General features: G+C 36.6%; 1 protein-coding gene across 4 annotated transcripts; it reads right to left on the bottom strand.

Moving 5' to 3' along the window:
- Positions 1-13,296: 13,296 nt before the first annotated feature.
- LOC140837269 (ras-related protein RABC1-like) lies at positions 13,297-21,694 on the bottom strand. Of its 4 annotated transcripts, none has more exons than XM_073203378.1 (7): positions 21,629-21,694; positions 20,947-21,107; positions 19,992-20,060; positions 19,583-19,648; positions 18,397-18,518; positions 18,076-18,204; positions 13,297-13,823 (listed from the first exon to the last, which is right to left on the bottom strand). In XM_073203378.1, the coding sequence occupies exons 2-7, from the start codon at positions 21,083-21,085 to the stop codon at positions 13,716-13,718; spliced, it is 633 nt and encodes a 210-aa protein (XP_073059479.1). In that variant the 5' UTR covers positions 21,086-21,107; positions 21,629-21,694; the 3' UTR covers positions 13,297-13,715. The 4 variants fall into 4 exon arrangements, with proteins under 4 accessions (XP_073059479.1, XP_073059480.1, XP_073059478.1 ...); XM_073203379.1 differs by having other exon boundaries at positions 21,602-21,672; XM_073203377.1 differs by lacking the exon at positions 21,629-21,694 and adding an exon at positions 21,194-21,329.
- Between the last annotated feature and the right edge of the window lie 196 nt (positions 21,695-21,890).

Consider the following 21,890-nt stretch of genomic DNA (forward strand, 5'->3'; position numbering starts at 1 on the left):
GTTTGGGCAAATCCTCAATCATTGCCATGACCGTGAGGTAGGTCGTCACTTTGGACCAACAAGGACGGCATCTGAGGTACTTGAATGCGGCTTTTATTGGCCAACCCTCTTTAAAGATGCTCGCTATTATGTGCTAGCATGTGATAAATGCCAGCGGACAGGTAACATCTCTAACCATCATGAAAAGCCATGGAATAACATCATTTAGTGTGAGGTTTTTGATGTGTGGGGATAGACGTCATGGGACCGTTTCTCAGCTCATTCACGAAAAAAGTATATTTTGGTGGCGGTTGACTATGTGTCTAAGTGGGTAGAGGCAGAAGCATATGCCTCTAATGATGCCCAGGTGGTTTTGAAATTTTTGAAGAAAAATATTTTTAACATATTTGGAACACCGAGAGCAATCATTAGTGATGGTGTCACCAATTTTTGCAACAACTTATTTGAAAAACTCTTGAGCAAATACGGTGTCACACATAAGATCTCTACCTCATATCACCCCCAAACGAGTGGTCAAGTGGAAGTATCTAACCGAGAGATCAAGCGAATTTTAAAGAAAGTGGTAGGTGTTAGTCGGAAGGACTGGTCCATGAGGTTAGATGATGCTCTTTGGGCTTATAGGACTGCTTTTAAAACACCTATAGGCACTACACCGTATAGGTTGTTGTTTGGTAAAGAATGTCATTTACCTGTAGAGTTAGAGCATCGAGCATACTGGGCCACAAAAGCACTGAACTTTAATTTTACTGATGCAGGTGAGCAACGTTTACTTCAATTAGATCAGTTGGAAGAGTTCCGAAATCTGGCCTATGATCTAGCACTGTCATACAAAGAAAAGACAGAGTGTAACGCCACGGCAATTTTAAGATCCACGTAAACCACATGCATGCAATTATTAAATTATTTTGTATTTTAATTAATTGTTTTAATTGCATAAGTTAATTATGTTTTACATATTTGCATGTTTAAAATATATTTTTCTTCCTTGTTGCATTAAAATGTAATTTTTAAGAATATTCGAGTTGCAGTCGAGGAATGGAGACCGAGGGCTGAAAAATAGAAAATTTTTTTTTTAAATAGTTGTTTTTAATTATTTAAAATATGGGTGATATTTTTTATTATTTTTGAAAATAAAGGGTTTTGAGGTGAATTTTTACGCCGGGACATAAACTTTATCGGTTTTGGTTTTTCAACTAAAATTCAAGCTTTTTGGCAACCCGGCTAATAAATTCACACATTTAATAAAAGAAGAACTTTGTTATTATTTTATTTAAATCATAAATAGACTAATGGGCCTAATTTAATGGCTTATGAGGCCTAAGGTCTAGTTAGTGATCAAATTAGTATTTAATGTGTTAATTAAATCACAAAACCCTATTCTAGAAACAAATCAATCGGCTACCCTAGTTTTTATTTTCTGAAAATAATCTCCCAAACCCCACCACCTCACGGCAACACACACATCACTTGGAAGGAGATTTTCGAAAGGCAAGCAAGAAGAAGCTATAGTCGTCCCTCCGTTATTCGTCGTCAACGACTATTCGAGCGTATTATACGCAAAGGTACGCCTTAATCTTCTTTTCTCATCCATCATATCATAATATTGTTTAAATTATGTGTGCATGAAAAGCTGGAAGTTCATATGTTATTTTCGCAATATTGCATAACCATGGGTGAAAGTCATGATTTAAAGTTTCAAAAGCATGTTTTTATGATACTAAGGGGCTGCTATGATGTCTAGGTATGGTTAAGTAAGGTTTATACATGTCTTAATGTCAGACACACGCACAAACATGCTGTTAAATAAAGGAAACAAGCTAGTGCAAGTTTCATGCTGTCACGTTGTGACAGCAGCCTCGTAAGGGAGAGGGGCTCGGCCTGAGGGGCTTCGGGCTGGGATAGGGTGTCTCACTGGGGTCCTTGGTTGGTGTACCAAAGGCTGGTTCTAGGGCTGGGTCGGTGGCCAGTGACCTAGGCACAAAATCGTAGAGTCCATGCTTGTTGGGAGTCCTCGGCCAAGCCTGTTGCTGGTGTTGGGCTTCGGTTCAGGCTATGGGGCTGGTTCATAAGGTCATGTCGAGTTAGAAGGAGTCTCTAGGGTCCTAAGCAAGTGCACATGGGTTGGGTTCAAGGGTGGGGCGTTGGCTGGAGCCACAAGCGCCATAACGTAGAGTCCTTCCTAGGTGAATTTCTCGGCCAAGCTTAAGGCATTATAGGGGCTGCACACTTTTGTAGTTTAGATAGGTTTCTTAGTGGTCTCAGGGTCCAGGGGGTTAGTTTAGGACGTTGGGCAAGTTTTGGCTCGACTTGGTTCGGGGGTAACTCGTGAAAATCAAAAGTTGGCTCAAGTCGAAGTTAGGTGTCAAATAGGGATTTTAAATAACGAAAAATTGGAAAACGGCGCACGGGGGTCTAGTCGTGGTCCATAAGAGCTAAAATAATATAAAAAGACTAAATTTATAATTTAGGATTTTATATTAAAGTTTGGGATTTTTCGGGATTAAAACACCGTTAAAACAATTAAGTAAAGATAATTGAAAAAGTCTAAGTTTTAAGCCAAATAAAATTATGACAAAATTCATGTAGGCTTAAATGATTATTTGGGACATGTTAGAGTCATGAAATCAAGCAAAGTCGAAAACATAAAATTTTACGTCTAGGGGTAAAACGGTCTTTTTACACTTAGAAATTAGTAAACGTCATAGCAGTGCCCTAAATGCTGTTTTTATGATATTATGATTATTTTTAATTGTTTACAAAATGTTCATGATTAAATTATGATTTTTAAATGTCTATTTGATTTTATGATTGAAGGAAGACATTTAAAATACATGTTGCATGCTTGGTTTCAAGAATGAAAAATGTAAATGTTATTCATGATTTTTCTAAAGTGATGTAAATTAAAAATATTGAAGGAAGTTAAGTGATTGTGACTAATTCGTTAATGATGGCGATGTCGTGAGGGTGATGGTCCCAGTGGGAGCCCGACGATCGTGTTTCCATTATTACGAATATGAGGTTATGAGGATATGAGGTTTGAGGTAAGAATGGTAATATCGTGAGGGGAGAATGCCCCAGAGGGAGCCCATTTATGGGAGAAGGCCCCAGATGGAGCCCCGACGATCGTATTTCTATTCAATCATGATAGGCCAGGGCCCAGTTAATCGGTGAGAGTGTTGCTGGTGTCCCCCGCCGCCTAGTACTGTGGTTACATGTAGATGGATCTATCGACTTTTGAGGTTTGAGGAAAGTCACAATTAACGATCTGAATTCAACAAAGGAAAAAGAAAAGGAAAAGGAAAATGTTCATGATCATGTTAAATGTTTTATGTATGTCATGTTGAGGAAAAAAAGGAAAAAGGTTAAGGTTTATGAAATGCATGTCATGAAAATGTTTATGCTTAAGTTTATGCATCATGAAAATGGTCATGTTTGAAGTTTTTGCATCTTCACGAAAACGATATTTTAAGTACAAGTATTTTTCACTGTTATATGTCGACTATATTACGTATTATTTGTTATAAAGATTATGGTGTGTTGAGTCTTTAGACTCACTAGGTGTGATGGATGTAGGTGAGGTTGAGGGAGGTCTTGATGGATGATTTGACTGGACTGATGGCGCACACAACCCGAGGACCAGTGCTTCTACTTTTTCCGCATTATGATTTCTGACTTATGATTTATGTTAAAGATTTTTAAGACTATTTATTTATGCTTTTTGGAAGGTTTTTGAGAGGTTTAGTATGGGCTATACTTTTCAAACTTATTGTTTTTTTAAGGTTGGTAAAGCAGTTGACGATTTCATTTTATGATTAATGCACTTGATTTTTAAAATGCTAGTTGGTTGAGATTTTATTTTAAAGGGAAAAATATTTTATAAAAATATTTTCATGAGGTTTATGTATATGGCCGAAAATGGAGTGTTTAAAAAAAAAATTAGTACTTTTAAAGCAATAAAAAGGGCAAGACATTTCAAAGAGGGCTCATGACAGGCGAATCATCAAAAGGGAATTCCAAGAAGGCGAAAGTGTCTGGCTCTACAACTCCCGGTTACGACTGTTTCCCGGAAAATTGAAGTCGCGATGGTCTGGTCCATTCGTGATTTCGAAAGTTTACCCATCAGGAGCTGTAGAATTGAAAGATGGAAAGGATGGGACATTTACGGTCAATGCCCAGCGCTTGAAGCACTACATGGGTGGAACAGTTGAGCCACAACTTGGAATCACCTGTTTCCAAGACAATCCGAACTGAGACTGACCGACAGTCAAGCTCTCGACTATAAATTGAGAACTACCCCCTCTCCTTTATCTTGCATTTAATTCGATTTTATTATTTTTGTTGTTGTTGATTTAGTCGTTCTTTTTGTTTTAATATTAACTTTCAATAAATTCTTAAAAAAAATGTTAAATTTTTGGCAGAAAGCTTTGCGCTCGAGCGGTAATTCTATACTGCCCGAGCGCGAACGCTTACCTCGGGATAAAAATTCCAGAGAGGTCGGCGCTCGAGCGGTAATTTTCTACCTCCAGATAAAAATGCGAATCCCCTTTCCCCATTCTGAAATTCCCTCAAATCCCTAACACATCCTCTCGCCCCTTTTCGTTTTCTTGCAGCAAAATCCTCCACAGATCCGGACTCCAGCACCGTGGGCGCACTCCTCCTTAAGAATCAAGCGGCTTCTTCACCCCACAACCCTCTCCGGTCACCCACCATCTCCGTCACCACTACCATGGCTCCCAAGAAACAACGAGGTAATCCCGGTTCCTCCTCTTCATCTTCATCCTTTGATAGACATCGGTTTGTGAGTGAGGCGGCTAGGGCTAGATACGATCATGCTAAGATTCACAGAAACCCTATAGCCGAGAGGGGATTTCGTAGACAATTTGAGGACAGATATCTAGGGCCTCTTTTGGATTTGGGCCGGAGTGGATGGGAACAATTTGGGACTCAAACCAAGGCGGCGGTAGTTTCAGTTGTTAGAGAATTCTATGCGAATGCGGCGAAAGGGAAAGATGGTAGAGTCTTTGTTAGGAGTCGACTAGTTCCGTGTGACTCTGTTACGCTCAATGCACTATTAGAAACAGCGCAAGTGGATGACTCTCAATTCAAGGCATTGGGCGCCAAACCTAATTATGATACAATCCTCGCAGAGCTGTGCCACCTGGGCGCAATGTGGAAACCGTTGGGCTGACCGCCGAGCTGTTTCAACGAGAAGTATTTGAAAGCGGAAATTGCTCTTTGTTATCTATTTGTGGCCCGACGGATGATGCCGGTTTCGCATAAGAGCGAGGTGCAAAAAGAGCGGGCGGTGCTCCTATATGCTTTGACTGCTGGATACAACATAAATGTAGGCAAGCTGATAAATTCTCAGATCAGGTTGAGTTCCCACAATAGTCATGTCGGTCTCTTTTTCCCCACCATCATCTCTGAATTGTGTGCGAGGGCGGGAGTTGTCTTCCGTGAGGATGAGGAGTGGTTGCAGCCGATGAAGGCTATTTGTGTAGATGACTTAAAGCGGAAGATGGCAAAACGACACGTCAACTTCCCCACTCAGGAGGAGGAGGCATGTGGCTCAAGAGCCGCCGTCCCCCGTCGCCCACAGCCCCGCAGGCGCACCCATAATGACAAAATGTACTAGAGCCTTGCCTTCATGGCTCATCAGGAACAGGTCAATGCCAATGTCTCGACTCATCTTGCCCACCTGGACTCCATGATGTGCACTATGCTCCTCCACGGGGGCGTAGATCCAGGGGCCATACCACCACTTCCGTCGTTTGTTCCTCCCTACCAGTTTCAGTATGACTACCTTCCGCAAGGGGATACCACCAGAGTGCCACCACCGGAACACGATGAGGATGAGCTTTGATCAGGGGAGTTTACTGTTTCCCCTTTCTTTTATTTTCTTTTCTTTTGTCTACTGCATTATTTTTGTTTTCGGATTATTGTTCGTTCGGTCATTTATTTTGCATTTGCTGCTGTGTTTGCATTCATGTTTGCACTTGTGTTCTTCGTCTTTTGTGCAATGGGGAAATTGCACACCTTCAGTATGAGGGGGTCGTCTTTCGTATTTGTTATCTTTCGTCTTTGTCTTGCATGAGTGTCAGTTGATGGTGAAATTAGTAAATTGGTAGTCAGTGATGATTTTGGGCTAAACGAACTGCATGTTGCTTAGTTTTATCACTAGTTATTAATCCCCCGAGGTATTGAATTTTGTTTACGCACACATAGCGGATTTTAATAGTGGTGTTGATGATTGTTAAGTTCAAAATAATCTGTGAGGGGAACTGGAGAAACATGAGATGCGAGTGGAACTTGAATGAATACCTGTTGAAATAAGTGACTAACCAGTAGCATAAACTCAAGTAGAAAATCAAACGTATTCCTCAAATATCCTTCATCCCAATCGTGCACGGGACCCAAAAATCCATCCCTAGGCTAGATAAATAAAATACCCGATATTCAAAGCCTAGGGTTTACGCATGAGAAACCTATGCACAAAAAAAAATGAATGAATAAAGGGGATGTAAGGTGAGGGGGAGCCAAAAAAGGATGAAATCCTATCCCAAGGCTAAAAAGATGGAGATGTAAGGCGTTGAGGAATGTCAGAGAAAATTTCTGACAAGTGCATAGTGAAAATGATCTACGTACTCCCCATCTTTCTAAACCACTTGAGCACCTTGGCTATTGACTCCCTACATTTTGTTGTTCAACTATGAAACTCTACCACTGTATGTGTTTACTGGTTGGTCCCAAATAGAAACATGACTCAGAAAAGAGAAACTTGCGTTGATTGGTTGATTCGGCAACCCGCATGATTTACGAATAAAACTGTCTGAAACACAAGCTAGAAAAATCAACTGCACACATGATCACACCTTTTGGAAAAATACAATTGTGTTGTGATGTTCTGAAAGGGGTAGTAATGTATGTTGTGATTTGACTAAGTGGATGTGGTTCACAAACCCGCTGAGGCAGGATATGCCAGTTGCTACTTCACCATCAGTTTAGTTACTTTAATACTCCCCCTTTTGTGTTTGTTTCATGTTTTAATTGTAGTCTGTAACATATTTTGCTTGAGTGCAAGCAAAAGTTTAGTATGAGGGGGTTGATAGATGTGATTTTTACATGTTCTATTGTATTAGTTGTGTGTGTTTGCATTGTGCATGCGTACATTCATTTACATTTTGTTCATTTTAGAGTAAGCATATGCATTTGATCATTTCTCACTTGTGCGTGACGAATTTTCAGGAAAAATGGCCGGAAAACTAAAATCGCAGCCAAGTGCCAAGCTAAGAAGATAATGTGCAGAAGAGGCGGCGCTCGGGCGGTGAAATTGTACCGCCCGGGCGCGAGAGAAATCAGGAAAAGAGCTGAAGCCTAGAGAGGTTGCCACTCGGGCGGTAGTTTTATACCGCTCGGGCACGAGAAGTGATCCAAGAAGAGAAAAGTTACAGATAATGTGGCGCTCGAGCGGTAATTCTCTACCGCCCGAGCACGAGAAGCCGCATTCCCCAAGTGCTCTACAGAGAGTGTGGCGCTCGAGCGGTAATATTATACCACCCGAGCGCCACTTATTTTTGGGAAGATTTCTTGTCCGATTCCCTACCTTATTTTGGAGGAGAGGATGATATGGAAAGGGGAGAAGGACGTTTTTGGAGGACATTCAGACTTCTTGGAGAGCTGCCGCAAGCTTTGGAGAGAATTTTGTGCTTGGATTGAAGATTTCCGGGCATCGCCCTTCGTGTTTTTCGTCAATTCTAGTATTTCTAATCTAGTTTTTATCATTCAAACATTGTTTTTGTTTATTTCTATCATGAATTCGAGTAGCTAACTTTATTATTTGTTGGGATTTAAGGGGATCCTACCCCGAACGTTGATTTGAATTAATTTGTATTTTGATTGTTGTGTTATTCTTGATTATACTACTGTTTTATCGTGTTGTTAGAACGTAGCTAACTTTAACAACGTTTTTATATTGCGAGTGAGTTCGAGAGAATAACTTGTGATAAGAACGAGTAGTATAATCCGTGGATCTACAATTTACATAGACATATGAAATTGGGTACGCGCCGATAGTCATAGTCCTGAGGGTCGAAAACTAGGGGATTTCATAAATCGACATGCAATTCACTCTTGATAAATAATTAAAGACATTTAATTACTTCATTGAGTAGAATTAGTTTGGTATAGCTCGAGAGAGTGTGTTCAATTGAATAAGAAATCCTGTCGGAAGCATAAAATCAATATCGAACGAATTAATAAATTAATGAGGGGTAGGTGAACCGATATTCCCAACAAATTCATTTCTTATTGAATTTTACTCAACCATTTTATACATTATATTTCATTACTTGATTTGAATAATTTTATTTGCATGTTTATTTGATTAGAGTAGAAATAAAACACAATCAATTTTCGTTGCTAAAGATTTAATAACTGAAAATAATAATTGTCAAATACAGTCTCCAGTAGAACGATACTCGTACTTACGTACATTATACTATTATTTGATATCGTGCACTTGCGATTAAATTTTGAGCATACAAAATCATATTTTTATTGAGGATTCCACAGTGCAAGTTTTGCTCGATCACTTACATGATTCCCTAGGTATTCAAATGATAGTGCTGTTGGATCTTGGTTTTCTACACGCCCAAACGCAACGGAAGTTTTAAATTTTTTTATTTATTTTGACAATCAAAATATGATTTGTTTGGGCGCTCGTATGATTTTAACAAAACATACATAGGATGTTAGAATCGTCATACCTTTGGTGATTAAATCACTTGCCACCAACTGATTCGGTATGACGGATCTAGCTCTTGATGAATCCCTACGATCTTTCTTCAAGAGACTCCTTTCTTTTTCTTCTAATCAGGTCCACGACTAGATTGTTTGATCCTCTTTCAAACTGCACTAGAAATATTGGAAGATATTTAACGTAGGAGAAAATTATTTGAGAGACGGCTCAACCCTTGAATTTCTTCCAGGTGGCCGAAAATATTTAGGAGAGGAGGAGAGCCTTTTTCGAAAATTGTGACTTGTGTAGGCTAGGGTTTTGACTTGCATACACTATTTATAATTAAGTCATAGCCTAATTACATAATTAACATTAATGAGTTTGATTTAATTAATTGGGCTAGTCCAACTAGTTTAATTAATTTAATCAAAGTTCATTAAAACTTTAAATATTTAATATGTTGGACTTGTACTCATACAAGCCCATTAAACATATTTTCCACTATATTTAATTTAATATTTGATAAACTCAACCTTTGAGCTTAATAAATTAAATACATTATAAATTCAACATTTGAATTTAATATTTAAATTATAAATTCAACTCCTTGAATTTATCACCTCCAAAATTTTATATTTAATAAACCCGATTTTTGAGTTTAAATAATTAAATTATCAAATTTTATAAATTCAACTCCTTGAATTTATTCTCTCGAAATTTTATAAATTCAACTTCTTGAATTTACAATCTCATAAATTCAACTCCTTGAATTTATTTTCTCAAAATTTTATTATCATAAATTCAACTCCTTGAATTTACTACTATATCATAATATAAATTCAACTCCTTGAATTTATTCTCTCAACGGGAACAAACGATCCAGTGCTTGTGTGACCTTCAATGGTTCAGGGATACAGCAATCCGTGGGTTCACAACTCTTTTTGATTCATAATAATATTTATTCTTATTCGAGCTTACCCTAGTTAGCCCCATTCTTTTCATCAACAACTTGATTAAGAATGTCAGAACTCATTTCTGATTGCACCCATCGGATCATGGTAAGAGCGTCTAGTATAATCGCCCCATTATCCCCTAGGTATCACTGATAGTGCCTGCAAAAACCAGTCGATTATGATTAACGTACAGTACGGTCCCTTTATCTCATATATCCCGATCGAATCTGCAACTATTGGTTCATCGAAGGTTGCATAATAATTCGATAACTATGTGATAACTATAATAGTGGTATCGCGTGTACTATTTGAGAACTCCTTCTCTAACGTACATCTCATACTCTTGCCAGAGATTCCATGCACTATTATTTCATCTGATCACACAGGATATCCACACACGTAGGTGAGCGGTGAATCCCCGACTACAATGCACTGGCTCCTATATGTGTCGCAACTGTACCCAACCTCGCCACCTGATGACTCTCCTGGAGCCGGTAAACGAGTCAAAGCACAACCCTAGCATATGGAGCCTCAGTGTTGTCCCGGGTCGTAAGGACTAATGGTGTACAATCATAACCACAGACTTATCCTCTCGATGAATGATAACCACTTGGAAAGTCCGAGGGAGGGTTGTTCGGTATAATCATCATATGACTACCCATCTGCATATTTGGACATCTCCATGTCCTTACCAAGAAACGCAGTACACAACATCACATATGCTAGTCTCGAGCTCAAGCGGCCTTTATCCCTGTTTTAGGCAGCTGAAACGACTAGGAACGAATTTAGAATATGCAGTGTTTACAAATGAGTTTCAACATCGAATTACGATTCATATGTATTAAAGCATAATCAAGGACTTTATCTATGCTGTTTGCATGGGTATACAGATAAAGTATAACAAGACCATAAAAAATCAAATTATATTAAAATAAAGATTGTTTATTTTACTTGAGTCAATAAATTGCCTAGCCAACCGTTGGCTTGCAGTACATCTACTCTAACAAGTTCATGTAAGAACCAATCCATTATGGTTAGCGTACAGTACGGTCGCTTCATCTCATATATCCCAACTGATTCGACAATTATTGGCATATCAAAAGCTGTCAAAGAATCGATATTATGTGTAATGTCGTAGTTGCATCGATGGTGTAATCTAAGAAAACCCTTTCTTAATTACCACTAACACTCTGATAATAGATTTCAAACTACATACACATGATAACACATAAGATATCCATACCCAAAGGTAAGCAGTGAATCCCCGACTACAATGCCTCGACTCCTATATGTTTCGACAAGACACCCAACCTTGTGACATGATAACCCCATATGAGTCGGTAAACAAGTCAGAGTACAATGCTAGCATATAGAGTCTCAATATTGTCCCGGGTCATAAGCATTAATGGTGTACAACCATAAACTAGGACGTTTCCATTCGATAAATGAGAACCACTTGGAAAGTCCTTTATAGAGAGTTTTTCAGTACACTCTACAAGGAGCACATATCTGTATGCTCAGACATCACAATATCCCCTACTAATGAAACATGGTACTCACATCGCAGATACTAGTCTCAAACTCGAGCGCTCTTTAACCTTCTTAATGGCGGCCGAATCGACTAAGAACTTTTTCGAAGACACAGTATTCCAAATATGAGTTTCATGATACTCATCATATGAGCATATCATATTTTTCTACTATTTGTATATTCAAGGACTTTATCTATGGATTTAGTATGTCTATACAAATAAAGATATGTCAAATTAATAATTTCAAATATTATTAAAATAAAGATTGTTTATACATAGAGTTTAAACATGAACCATCGGTCAACACTTGACTCGACGTACACCTACTCTAACAAAATTATGAAACAAAACATCTTTTGTAAGAATGGAGAGCAGAGTTTTCAATTTAAAAATAGTATGTAATAATATATAAAAAAGACATTGGATGAAATTATTGTGAATTATGATGGATACAACCAAAATATGTTGAGAAATATATTCAGCTTTTCATTAATTTTCGAGAAAATAAGGTGTGTTAATGGGAGAAAGCGATCCATATTTTTAAAAAAATTCAAGTAAAGTAAATTTGAAAATGAGTGGTACTCATTGAACAAACATCATTATTAGATACCAGAATCGGACTCTGTCCAAGCATTTTTAGTTTATAATGAGTCTCATGTGAGACCGTCTCACGAATCATAATCCCTGATACGAGTTAACCCTACCCATATTCACAATAAAAAGTAATACTCTTAGCATAAAAAGTAGAGTGAGTCTCATGTGAGACCGTCTCACGGATCCGTGAGACGGGTCAACCCTATCCATATTTACAATAAAAAATAATACTATTAGTATAAAAAGTAATACTTTTGTATGGGTGACCCAAATAAGAGATCTGTCTCACAAATACGACCCGTGAGACCGTCTCACACAAGTTTTTGCCTAAAAAGTAATAATTTTTTATAGGTGGCCCAAATAAGAGATCCTGTCTCACAAATACGACCCGTGAGACCATCTCACACAAGTTTTTGCATTTAGTTTATTGTCTCAGATAATGTGTTGCTATTTTTCCCTTTAAATTACAAAAAATATAAATCTAATTCAAACCGTAACCAAAACTACTACAAATTGGGACCGTTATGAGTTGCAGCAATTGTCTAAAATTGGCCAAATGAAAGAAATGACTCTATTATAAGTATGAAACGGGAAAATGATATATCAGATTTTTTTCCGAAATTGGAAGAAAATATTGAAATTCATAAAAAAAATTATTATCTATTATTAATTAAGTAAATGATAAACCATTGTAGATTTTCAAAAGTGAAAATATTCAAAAAAAAATGTCATGATCCAACACATGAGATGATAATAGAACAACAAAAGAAGATCTAAAATGAAGATGAATAGATACCATTGGAAAAATGATTACAAATTATTGATATAAAAAAATTACAAATTCCATAATGAAGAAGATGAAAAGATGGTTCAACATCATAGGAAAATAATAGATAAAAAAAACATAAAACTATTGAATTATTAAGATAAATGAATAGATAAAAAAGAAAAAAATTATAAAAATATTGAGTTATTGAGATAAATTAAAAAGGATTTAAAAAAAGTAATATGTTAACACACAATTACAACTATATTTGTCCTAATCAAATATTTTTTTCTAATTAAACAAAAGCCTCGTAAAATAAAGACACTGGAATTTTGATCTCTTGGTTTGTACTATTTAGTCAATCACAAATATATCCTTTCATCTTTTTCTAGTTAACTTTTCCTAAATTATTAGTAATCTAGGATGAAATAGTTAGTAAAATAAATTTAGTCCATTTAACAATTTTTTCCTATGGTCGAAACACTCAAATAGAATTAAAGAAAACATAATTTGGCCAAGCTTATTTTCCAAATTTTCCTATTTTATTTTTAAAAATTTTATAAAACACAAGCTGTTTTAATAGTGATATAATAAATTTTTATAGTTTAAAAATATCAAAAAAAATTGTATAATCAATTCAGATACACAATGTCTATAATATTTATATCTGTTTGAATTGCAATTGATTAAATTTGACATACATGTAACTAAAAGAAACTTAGATTATATAAATATACACGTATCATTCTTCACATATACAATACATAAATATAAAAAATACAAAAGGATTATCAAGTCTATCAATACCATGATGATCCCATGCCCTCCAGTCAAATGCATCACTCATTGTTGAACATTTCGTGTCTGCACAAGTTCAATCACTCCACATGCAACGTAAACAAGATTGCAGAATCTGAAAGAAGATGCACAAACCCGATAGGATGGATCGTAACCGAGAACGATTCTTTTGACTATGCTGTGCAATATATGAAAGAACTAAATGAAATTGATGTGAAACATGTCGGGTTAGACAAACAGCAAGCAGTTGAGCCAAAGATTCATCAGACCAACAACTGGGATGTGACAAAGTGAAACAAAGTATCTGAACTATAACGAAGACAGGCACAGCAGATTCAGCAGCAACTGCTGGTGGATGCATTGGATTCTGGAGGTTTCTGTTTAAAGATGTTTCTTTTCACGACAGCTGAGCCTTCTGCCAATAGACTCGGTGTCTCCAATATCTGTGGAGAGATAATCTCAAAAGGAAAGATGTGACATTCGCTGCTAGAATGCCTAATATATATTTAAACAAATTAACAGGCATGGGCGAAATTAAGGTTAGTTCGTAGCACAGATGTGCAGAGATTTGTGTTATCACAAAGCAGCTGAACGGCTAATTCAATTAATACCACATAGGAATCTCACAACAGTAGACATCACCCTAGCAGAAAACTTTCAAATAAATAAGTGTTAAATAAATTGTCCAGAGTACCAGCATCATAACGCGCAGTTGCATATCTTGTAATTGTGTGACCCAACTCCATGATAATTAATGACTGGCTCCGTATTTGCTAGCCATGAATGCAAATACACTAACCTTTGGAACATTTCATGTTCGTATCTTGATTTTGATGTTAACAAAACTTGTTATTGTGTTTCTAACATATTTACTCAAGTGTGAAGTTGCAAACACAAGAAGCAAGCTGAAACTGAATTCTGCACAAACTGAATTTCTGGCAAGCTTCTGTATTTTGATGATATCTCTCAGCTGGATGATCCAAACGACAATCCGCCAACTGGACTGATCAGAAAACTCAATTTGGAACAAGTCATATTTCACGTCAGTTGAACAAAATCGAATGTTATCAAGGGCTAACTGATCGCTGAAGTGACGAACTGACTGCACGAAAACAGCAATCAGTTGGGTTTGAGCAGCTGCGGTATTTTGGTCATATCTCTCAGCTCGGTTATCGAAACGAAGCGATTCAGTATGCGTTGGAAAGATAAGACAAAGATCTACAAATCATTCTTATAAGTCAAAGTCTGAATCGAAGCTTACGATGCTGATAAATGACGATGAAGCTACTGGTTCTGCACAAACTGAAATCAGCTAGACTGATTTCAGCACACCAGCTGAAACTGAACCAGCTGCTGACCAGTTGACCAACCAACTGAACCAGTTGAACTGAACCAGACCAGCTGAAGACCAGTTGAACCAGACCAGCTGAACTGAACCAGACCAGTTGAACCAGACCAGCTGAAATGAACCAGTTGAACTGAACCAGACCAGTTGAACCAGTCCAACTGAACCAGTTGAACTGAACCAGACCAACTGAACCAGTTGAACTGATTGACCAGTTGAGTTGACCAGAGTTGACCAGTCGGGAAATTTTCCAGCAAGACGAATTTGACCGTTGCACTTCCTGAAACAGTACAGAAACATTCCCAACGGTCATATTCTTGTATCTAACGTATATATCATTGTTGGGGCTTATAAATACAACATATTGAAGATCAAACAAGAGCTTTTGAAGTGGATTCAAAGCATGGGCACTTAGCATGAATATATCAGCTAGTTGAGAGCACAAGCCCTTGTGTGAGGAAACATTTGAGATGTACACTGTAACTGATAAATTCCTCACACACAATCACTCACACATATACAGAGAGTTTGAGCTGAAAAGTTTAGTTGAGTGAGTCTTTACACAAAGACGTAAAACATTGTGTTTGTAGTCTTTGCATATGAGACATTAAACAATATGCTGATTGTGAGGTGCTGCCTACAATCTTGAGTGCTAGGAGTTCAGTTTTAGACAGTGGGTAAGTCCTAGCTGAATGGGTTTGTACAATGAGTTGTATAAATCAAAGTCTTCTAGTGGATCCTTCCCAAGGGGAAGAAGGGGTGACGTAGGAGTGTTTGAAATCTCCGAACATCCATAAACAAATTCGTGTCTATTTTTTTATTGCATTTACTTATCATTTCATAGTTTTAAAGATGCATTGTTGAAGCATTTTATGTGTTCATTCAAATACCAAAATATTGTACACCAAGTGTTTGATACAATGCTTCAACTGAATATTTTAACTCATTCAACGTGCATATATTTTAAATGGTTTACAAATTATTTATTCGGTTTCTACGAAGGATTATTTCGAGTATTTTCCGCTTGGTTTGAACACCAAACTCGATTTAATTCATCGGTGTTCAATATTTCAAGAACCGAGCTATTTTAGCTCAACGATTACCCCCATAATCTATCCTATCAATTGGTATCAGAGCTGGTTGTTCTTGAAAGAACATTGAAACTGATTTTGATGTTTAAAATTCAAAATTTTAGATTTTTTTTTACACATATATATGCAAAACTGAATTTTCGCGCAGCTTGCAGCGACCGTGGGAAAAATGGCATATCTCCTTGCTCGAGTGTCCAAATGACGAACCGCTTTTTGCGTTGCAAACTAGACTCATAGAGGTTTACAGCGGTATAAAATTTGCAGCCTAATTATGCACGAGAAAATACAGTTTATTCGTGGAAGACAGAGCATATGTGCTGCAGCAGAAAATGAGCCATGGAGAAAATTGGTTAGTTACCCCTCTTCTTTTAAATTTTTCAAAATTTCAAAAATATAGGGGGAGAACTCATTATAATTTTAATGAGTAGATTATTTATTGAGGGGGAGAAAATTTTGTTTAAATTTTTTTTTTTAAATATGACTTTTTGATTCACACAAAAAGGGGGAGAAATATGTTAGTTGAGTTGATTGTTTATCCAAGTTTTGTGATCATCAAAAAAGGGGAGATTGTTGGAACATTTCATGTTCGTAATCTTGATTTTGATGTTAACAAAACTTGTTATTGTGTTTCTAACATATTTACTCAAGTGTGAAGTTGCAAACACAAGAAGCAAGCTGAAACTGAATTCTGCACAAACTGAATTTCTGGCAAGCTTCTGTATTTTGATGATATCTCTCAGCTGGATGATCCAAACGACAATCCGCCAACTGGACTGATCAGAAAACTCAATTTGGAACAAGTCATATTTCACGTCAGTTGGGCAAAATCGAATGTTATCAAGGGCTAACTGATCGCTGAAGTGACGAACTGACTGCACGAAAACAGCAATCAGTTGGGTTTGAGCAGCTGCGGTATTTTGGTCATATCTCTCAGCTCGGTTATCGAAACGAAGCGATTCAGTATGCGTTGGAAAGATAAGACAAAGATCTACAAATCATTCTTATAAGTCAAAGTCTGAATCGAAGCTTACAATGCTGATAAATGACGATGAAGCTACTGGTTCTGCACAAACTGAAATCAGCTAGACTGATTTCAGCACTGATTTCAGCACACCAGCTGAAACTGAACCAGCTGCTGACCAGTTGACCAACCAACTGAACCAGTTGAACTGAACCAGACCAGCTGAAGACCAGTTGAACCAGACCAGCTGAACTGAACCAGACCAGTTGAACCAGACCAGCTGAAATGAACCAGTTGAACTGAACCAGACCAGTTGAACCAGTCCAACTGAACCAGTTGAACTGAACCAGACCAACTGAACCAGTTGAACTGATTGACCAGTTGAGTTGACCAGAGTTGACCAGTCGGGAAATTTTCCAGCAAGACGAATTTGACCGTTGCACTTCCTGAAACAGTACTAGAAACATTCCCAACGGTCATATTCTTGTATCTAACGTATATATCATTGTTGGGGCTTATAAATACAACATATTGAAGATCAAACAAGAGCTTTTGAAGTGGATTCAAAGCATGGGCACTTAGCATGAATATATCAGCTAGTTGAGAGCACAAGCCCTTGTGTGAGGAAACATTTGAGATGTACACTGTAACTGATAAATTCCTCACACACAATCACTCACACATATACACAGAGTTTGAGCTGAAAAGTTTAGTTGAGTGAGTCTTTACACAAAGACGTAAAACATTGTGTTTGTAGTCTTTGCATATGAGACATTAAACAATATGCTGATTGTGAGGTGCTGCCTACAATCTTGAGTGCTAGGAGTTCAGTTTTAGACAGTGGATAAGTCCTAGCTGAATGGTTTTGTACAATGAGTTGTATAAATCAAAGTCTTCTAGTGGATCCTTCCCAAGGGGAAGAAGGGGTGACGTAGGAGTGTTTGAAATCTCCGAACATCCATAAACAAATTCGTGTCTATTTCTTTATTGCATTTACTTATCATTTCATAGTTTTAAAGATGCATTGTTGAAGCATTTTATGTGTTTTTCAAATACCAAAATATTGTACACCAAGTGTTTGATACAATGCTTCAACTGAATATTTTAACTCATTCAACGTGCATATATTTTAAATGGTTTACAAATTATTTATTCGGTTTCTACGAAGGATTATTTCGAGTATTTTCCGCTTGGTTTGAACACCAAACTCGATTTAATTCATCGGTGTTCAATATTTGAAGAACCGAGCTATTTTAGTTCAACGATTACCCCCATAATCGATCCTATCATACACTAACCTTCAAAACAAGTTCGTCAAAACATTGCTCCACGTTGACTCGAGTTTTGGCACTGCACTCAATGAAGAGGCATCCATACTCCCTTCCAAAGTCAATTCCTTCTTTTTTGCTAACAACCCTTTCACTGTCCTACAGAAGAGATGGCAAGTGTAATGTATTTATACAGAATGACAATAAAGTAACACCTTCGATCTATTTTTACGAAGATGAGTGGGGGTACGCTCACAGTCAAGTAATCTTGCAAGCTTCAGAGAGAAACATCACAACAACAAAAATTCTAAAACATAAATAAAACAGATTTTCTAGAACATGAGAAGATACCTTATCAACTATGTTTCCAACTAGCATTTTAATGCAATCTTGATTTGTGGAGTAGAGATTAAATTCTTTCGCCCAAATATCAGACAAATTAGTAAAGGTTTCTCGCCTCGTTACATCATATACTGTAACAAAATAACTCGTTAATTTCTTGAACACATCAAAGAAATCGAAGAGATTAAAAGAAACTATTTAAATCAATATGGCTGCGGCATGGAATCAAGGGACAGTGGAGGCAATGTGGGGTACCTGCACTCCCATGCCAAAATAATTAGTTAATAAAAAAAGCACATGACCCACAAGTCAAGTTAGAATGCTCAAGGCCAAGATCATAAATGCTATTCCACTAAGAAAATAATAATCATGCATACTGCTTGTTTAAATATATAAAAAATAAAATAAATTCTAGGTGAAGAACCAGTTTCCAATCGTAATCCGTTTTTTTCCATAACAAAAGGTGAAAACATATTTTAAAACATCTATTTCAGAGGCAGAAGAATAAGGGCTTGGAAATAGGTAAGCTGACAGAATCATTCTTACTAACACATAATATAGTTCACGGTTCACAGAAATCAAGTGGGGAGAAGGTTCAACTGGAGATGATTTTTTAAGCATTTTATGGGTCAAAGAAAAAAAGAAATTGAAGCATTTTTCAGCGCATCAAATTCAAGTCAATCGGTTAATGTTGTCATAACTACAATTGAAAGATAAATCATCATCTATTCTCTCTTTGATTAACAAGGCACAATCAGGTTCATCAAAAAAACTGTATATCAAAGAAAAGTATTTAGATCATAAAGTGTTAATATGTATGCAAGGAGGCCGACAAGTTCTTGTTTACATAATTGCCAAAGGTTTCTGGGTTTACAATTCTTTGTAATGAGTATGCATGAGCGTGTATATCATAAGGTATCAACATTCTATAATGTACACATATTACATCTTAATTTAGACTATAAATGCATGACAAGCGGACAACTATGATACTCTTTCTGTTATGTTGTTCCATGACACAGAGTCATCCAACCAAGAGACATTCATAAGGGCGATCACATATAGCTACAATTGAAGCATCAAATAACAAGCAACAATAATTTCTGACCTCATTCTCACTATCTTAGTTTTTTGGGTATTTCCTTACAAAATGAACATTCAAGAAAAGGTATTAAAAATATATAAGAGAGTGTACCCATGATTACTCCTTGTGCTCCTCTGTAATATGAACTGGTCAAAGTTCTAAATCTTTCCTGTCCAGCTGCAAAATGAGAAATATATGAATATGCAAATCATTTACATGTTGAACGAGAACGACTCAAGAAAAGCGGCATATAATACATGTCTAAAGCATTCATAAAGCTGCAAACAAAAATCCTGACGAAATAAGTTCATTATAACCACATGGTCAATTGACTGTCCAAAACAAGCTTCTATTCAGTGTCCATTGATGCAAAAAAGTTAAATACCAACATTACCACTATACAGTTTTCATACACAAATTTCAAAATAATTCTGAAATCCTCTTGAGAGAGGAAATTGAAAACGGAAACTTCTTTAGCCAATCTTCAAAAGATGATACAGCAAGCCATGACAAATCTTACCAGTGTCCCAAATTGCAAGCTTCAATTTTTTCTCTCCAACTGTAACATGCTTCACCTTGAAATCCACTCCTATAGTCAATCAACACAGCAAATAAAAAAAATGACAAATACACTACCTGAATAGCAGTTCATTGAAGAAACAATAATTATTATAAGAATAATTATTGGCAATATCTCACACCCCAAATTCTTAAGAATAAAAATGGAAGGATATTCTCATCCAGATAACTGTTATAAATGCAACCTGCACATTAATTAATTCAATTACAAAGCTTGTGACTAATTAAAAAAGATGAGACAGTTGAAACAAAAATCAGTTCATGAGAACTATTAAACGACAAAGCTTCTCCACTAGATTGAATCCATTATAAATTCAATGTTCCCTAATCCAAATTAGCCATCAAAGAGTGGAGAGGATGGGTAAATAACCTCGACATATTAGACGTAATATGCAAACACAAAAATTTTCTATCAAAAACTGGAACACAAAGCCAACCTACCATACTGTTTGTAATCACTTTCCTTAATGGCGATTTTAGACAAAAATAAAATGCCAGAGAACAATCCTTTTTTCGCTGTCGATTAATAGTTATTTAAGACTAAATACTTCTGAAAACTTAAAATTGTTAAAAAAAAAAAAAAATTAAACCAACAACACTTCAGCAGGGAAACTTACCATAAAACTTCAGTCAACTAAAGCTATGCTGCCATAATATGACATCTTATGTTCTGATGATATGATAAGTGTAATATAGCGCGACTATTTGGAAACACATACAATCCAACAACTTAAACTTAAGAAAGAAAAAGAGAAAAAAAGTTTTTTGATCAGTCACAAAATGCACACTTCCTGGACCCAAAAACTGAAAAATTCGACTCCAAAAGTAATCTAAGAACAAACGAATAAACAAAGATACGCAACTACAGAGTACATGAGGAAAACTAATAAACCTACCTATTGTAGGAGAGAGATCTTCGAAAGTATCATAAGTAAAGCTAAGCAAAAGACTGCTTTTCCCGACCCCAGAATCACCAATCAACAGCAGCTTAAACAAATAATCAAACTCTGGCAGTGTCCCGGAAGACGAATCCATAATTTAGTCGGAATTCAAGAACCTGGGACAAAAAATCTCGAATCGGTGATCGACAATTCCAAAACCCATCAACGAAAAACAGTAAAAATCAAATCCAGGAAAGCGAACCAGATCGGGAGAAAGATGCGCAGATCTGAATTGTGCACACGTATAGGTACCCGACGTCGTTAATTGAGTGAAAAGGGAGTGTATTGGGACTTACTTTAAAACTAGCCACCAGGTATAATGAAATTTATATAACTGATATATTATACATTCATGACACTTTGTCATCATCACACCAAAACACTTAGGCATCAAAGAACATTGAGTTACGAATCCAAATCAAAATTGTGGCGAAGTCACTAAAGGATTAAGAATTATAATGTGTGAATGTAGAAGGCCATATCTCATTCTCAAAATGGAAAAAAAAAACTTTACATTATTTGACGAAATCGATTGACTACCTCAGAGATAAATCAATATCAATAAATCAAACACGGGTCTCACAATATAGAATGAAGCATAGGAAATAACCCAAGCATAATGTCAGCAGTAACCCACTTGAGAACCATTTGTGCCAATTAGCAACTCCTTTAGGGCATAAGCATCGATATCTTCCACTTTCACCTGCACACCAAAGTTATCTCATGAGGCAATAGGGAAATGACAATAGGATGAGAACAAAGAGATCACAATCATCAACTTGGGGCAGAAAAATCAATATTGCCCTGTATTTTAATATTTTCACGTGTCCATAAGCTAGTTTTTCAGATTCGAGGAACTTCATGTTTTCTATCCAAAAATTAACATCCAATTTCTAATG

Source organism: Primulina eburnea, chromosome 7, assembly GCF_022965805.1.
Source record: "Primulina eburnea isolate SZY01 chromosome 7, ASM2296580v1, whole genome shotgun sequence".
NCBI classification, from domain to species: Eukaryota; Viridiplantae; Streptophyta; class Magnoliopsida; order Lamiales; family Gesneriaceae; genus Primulina; species Primulina eburnea.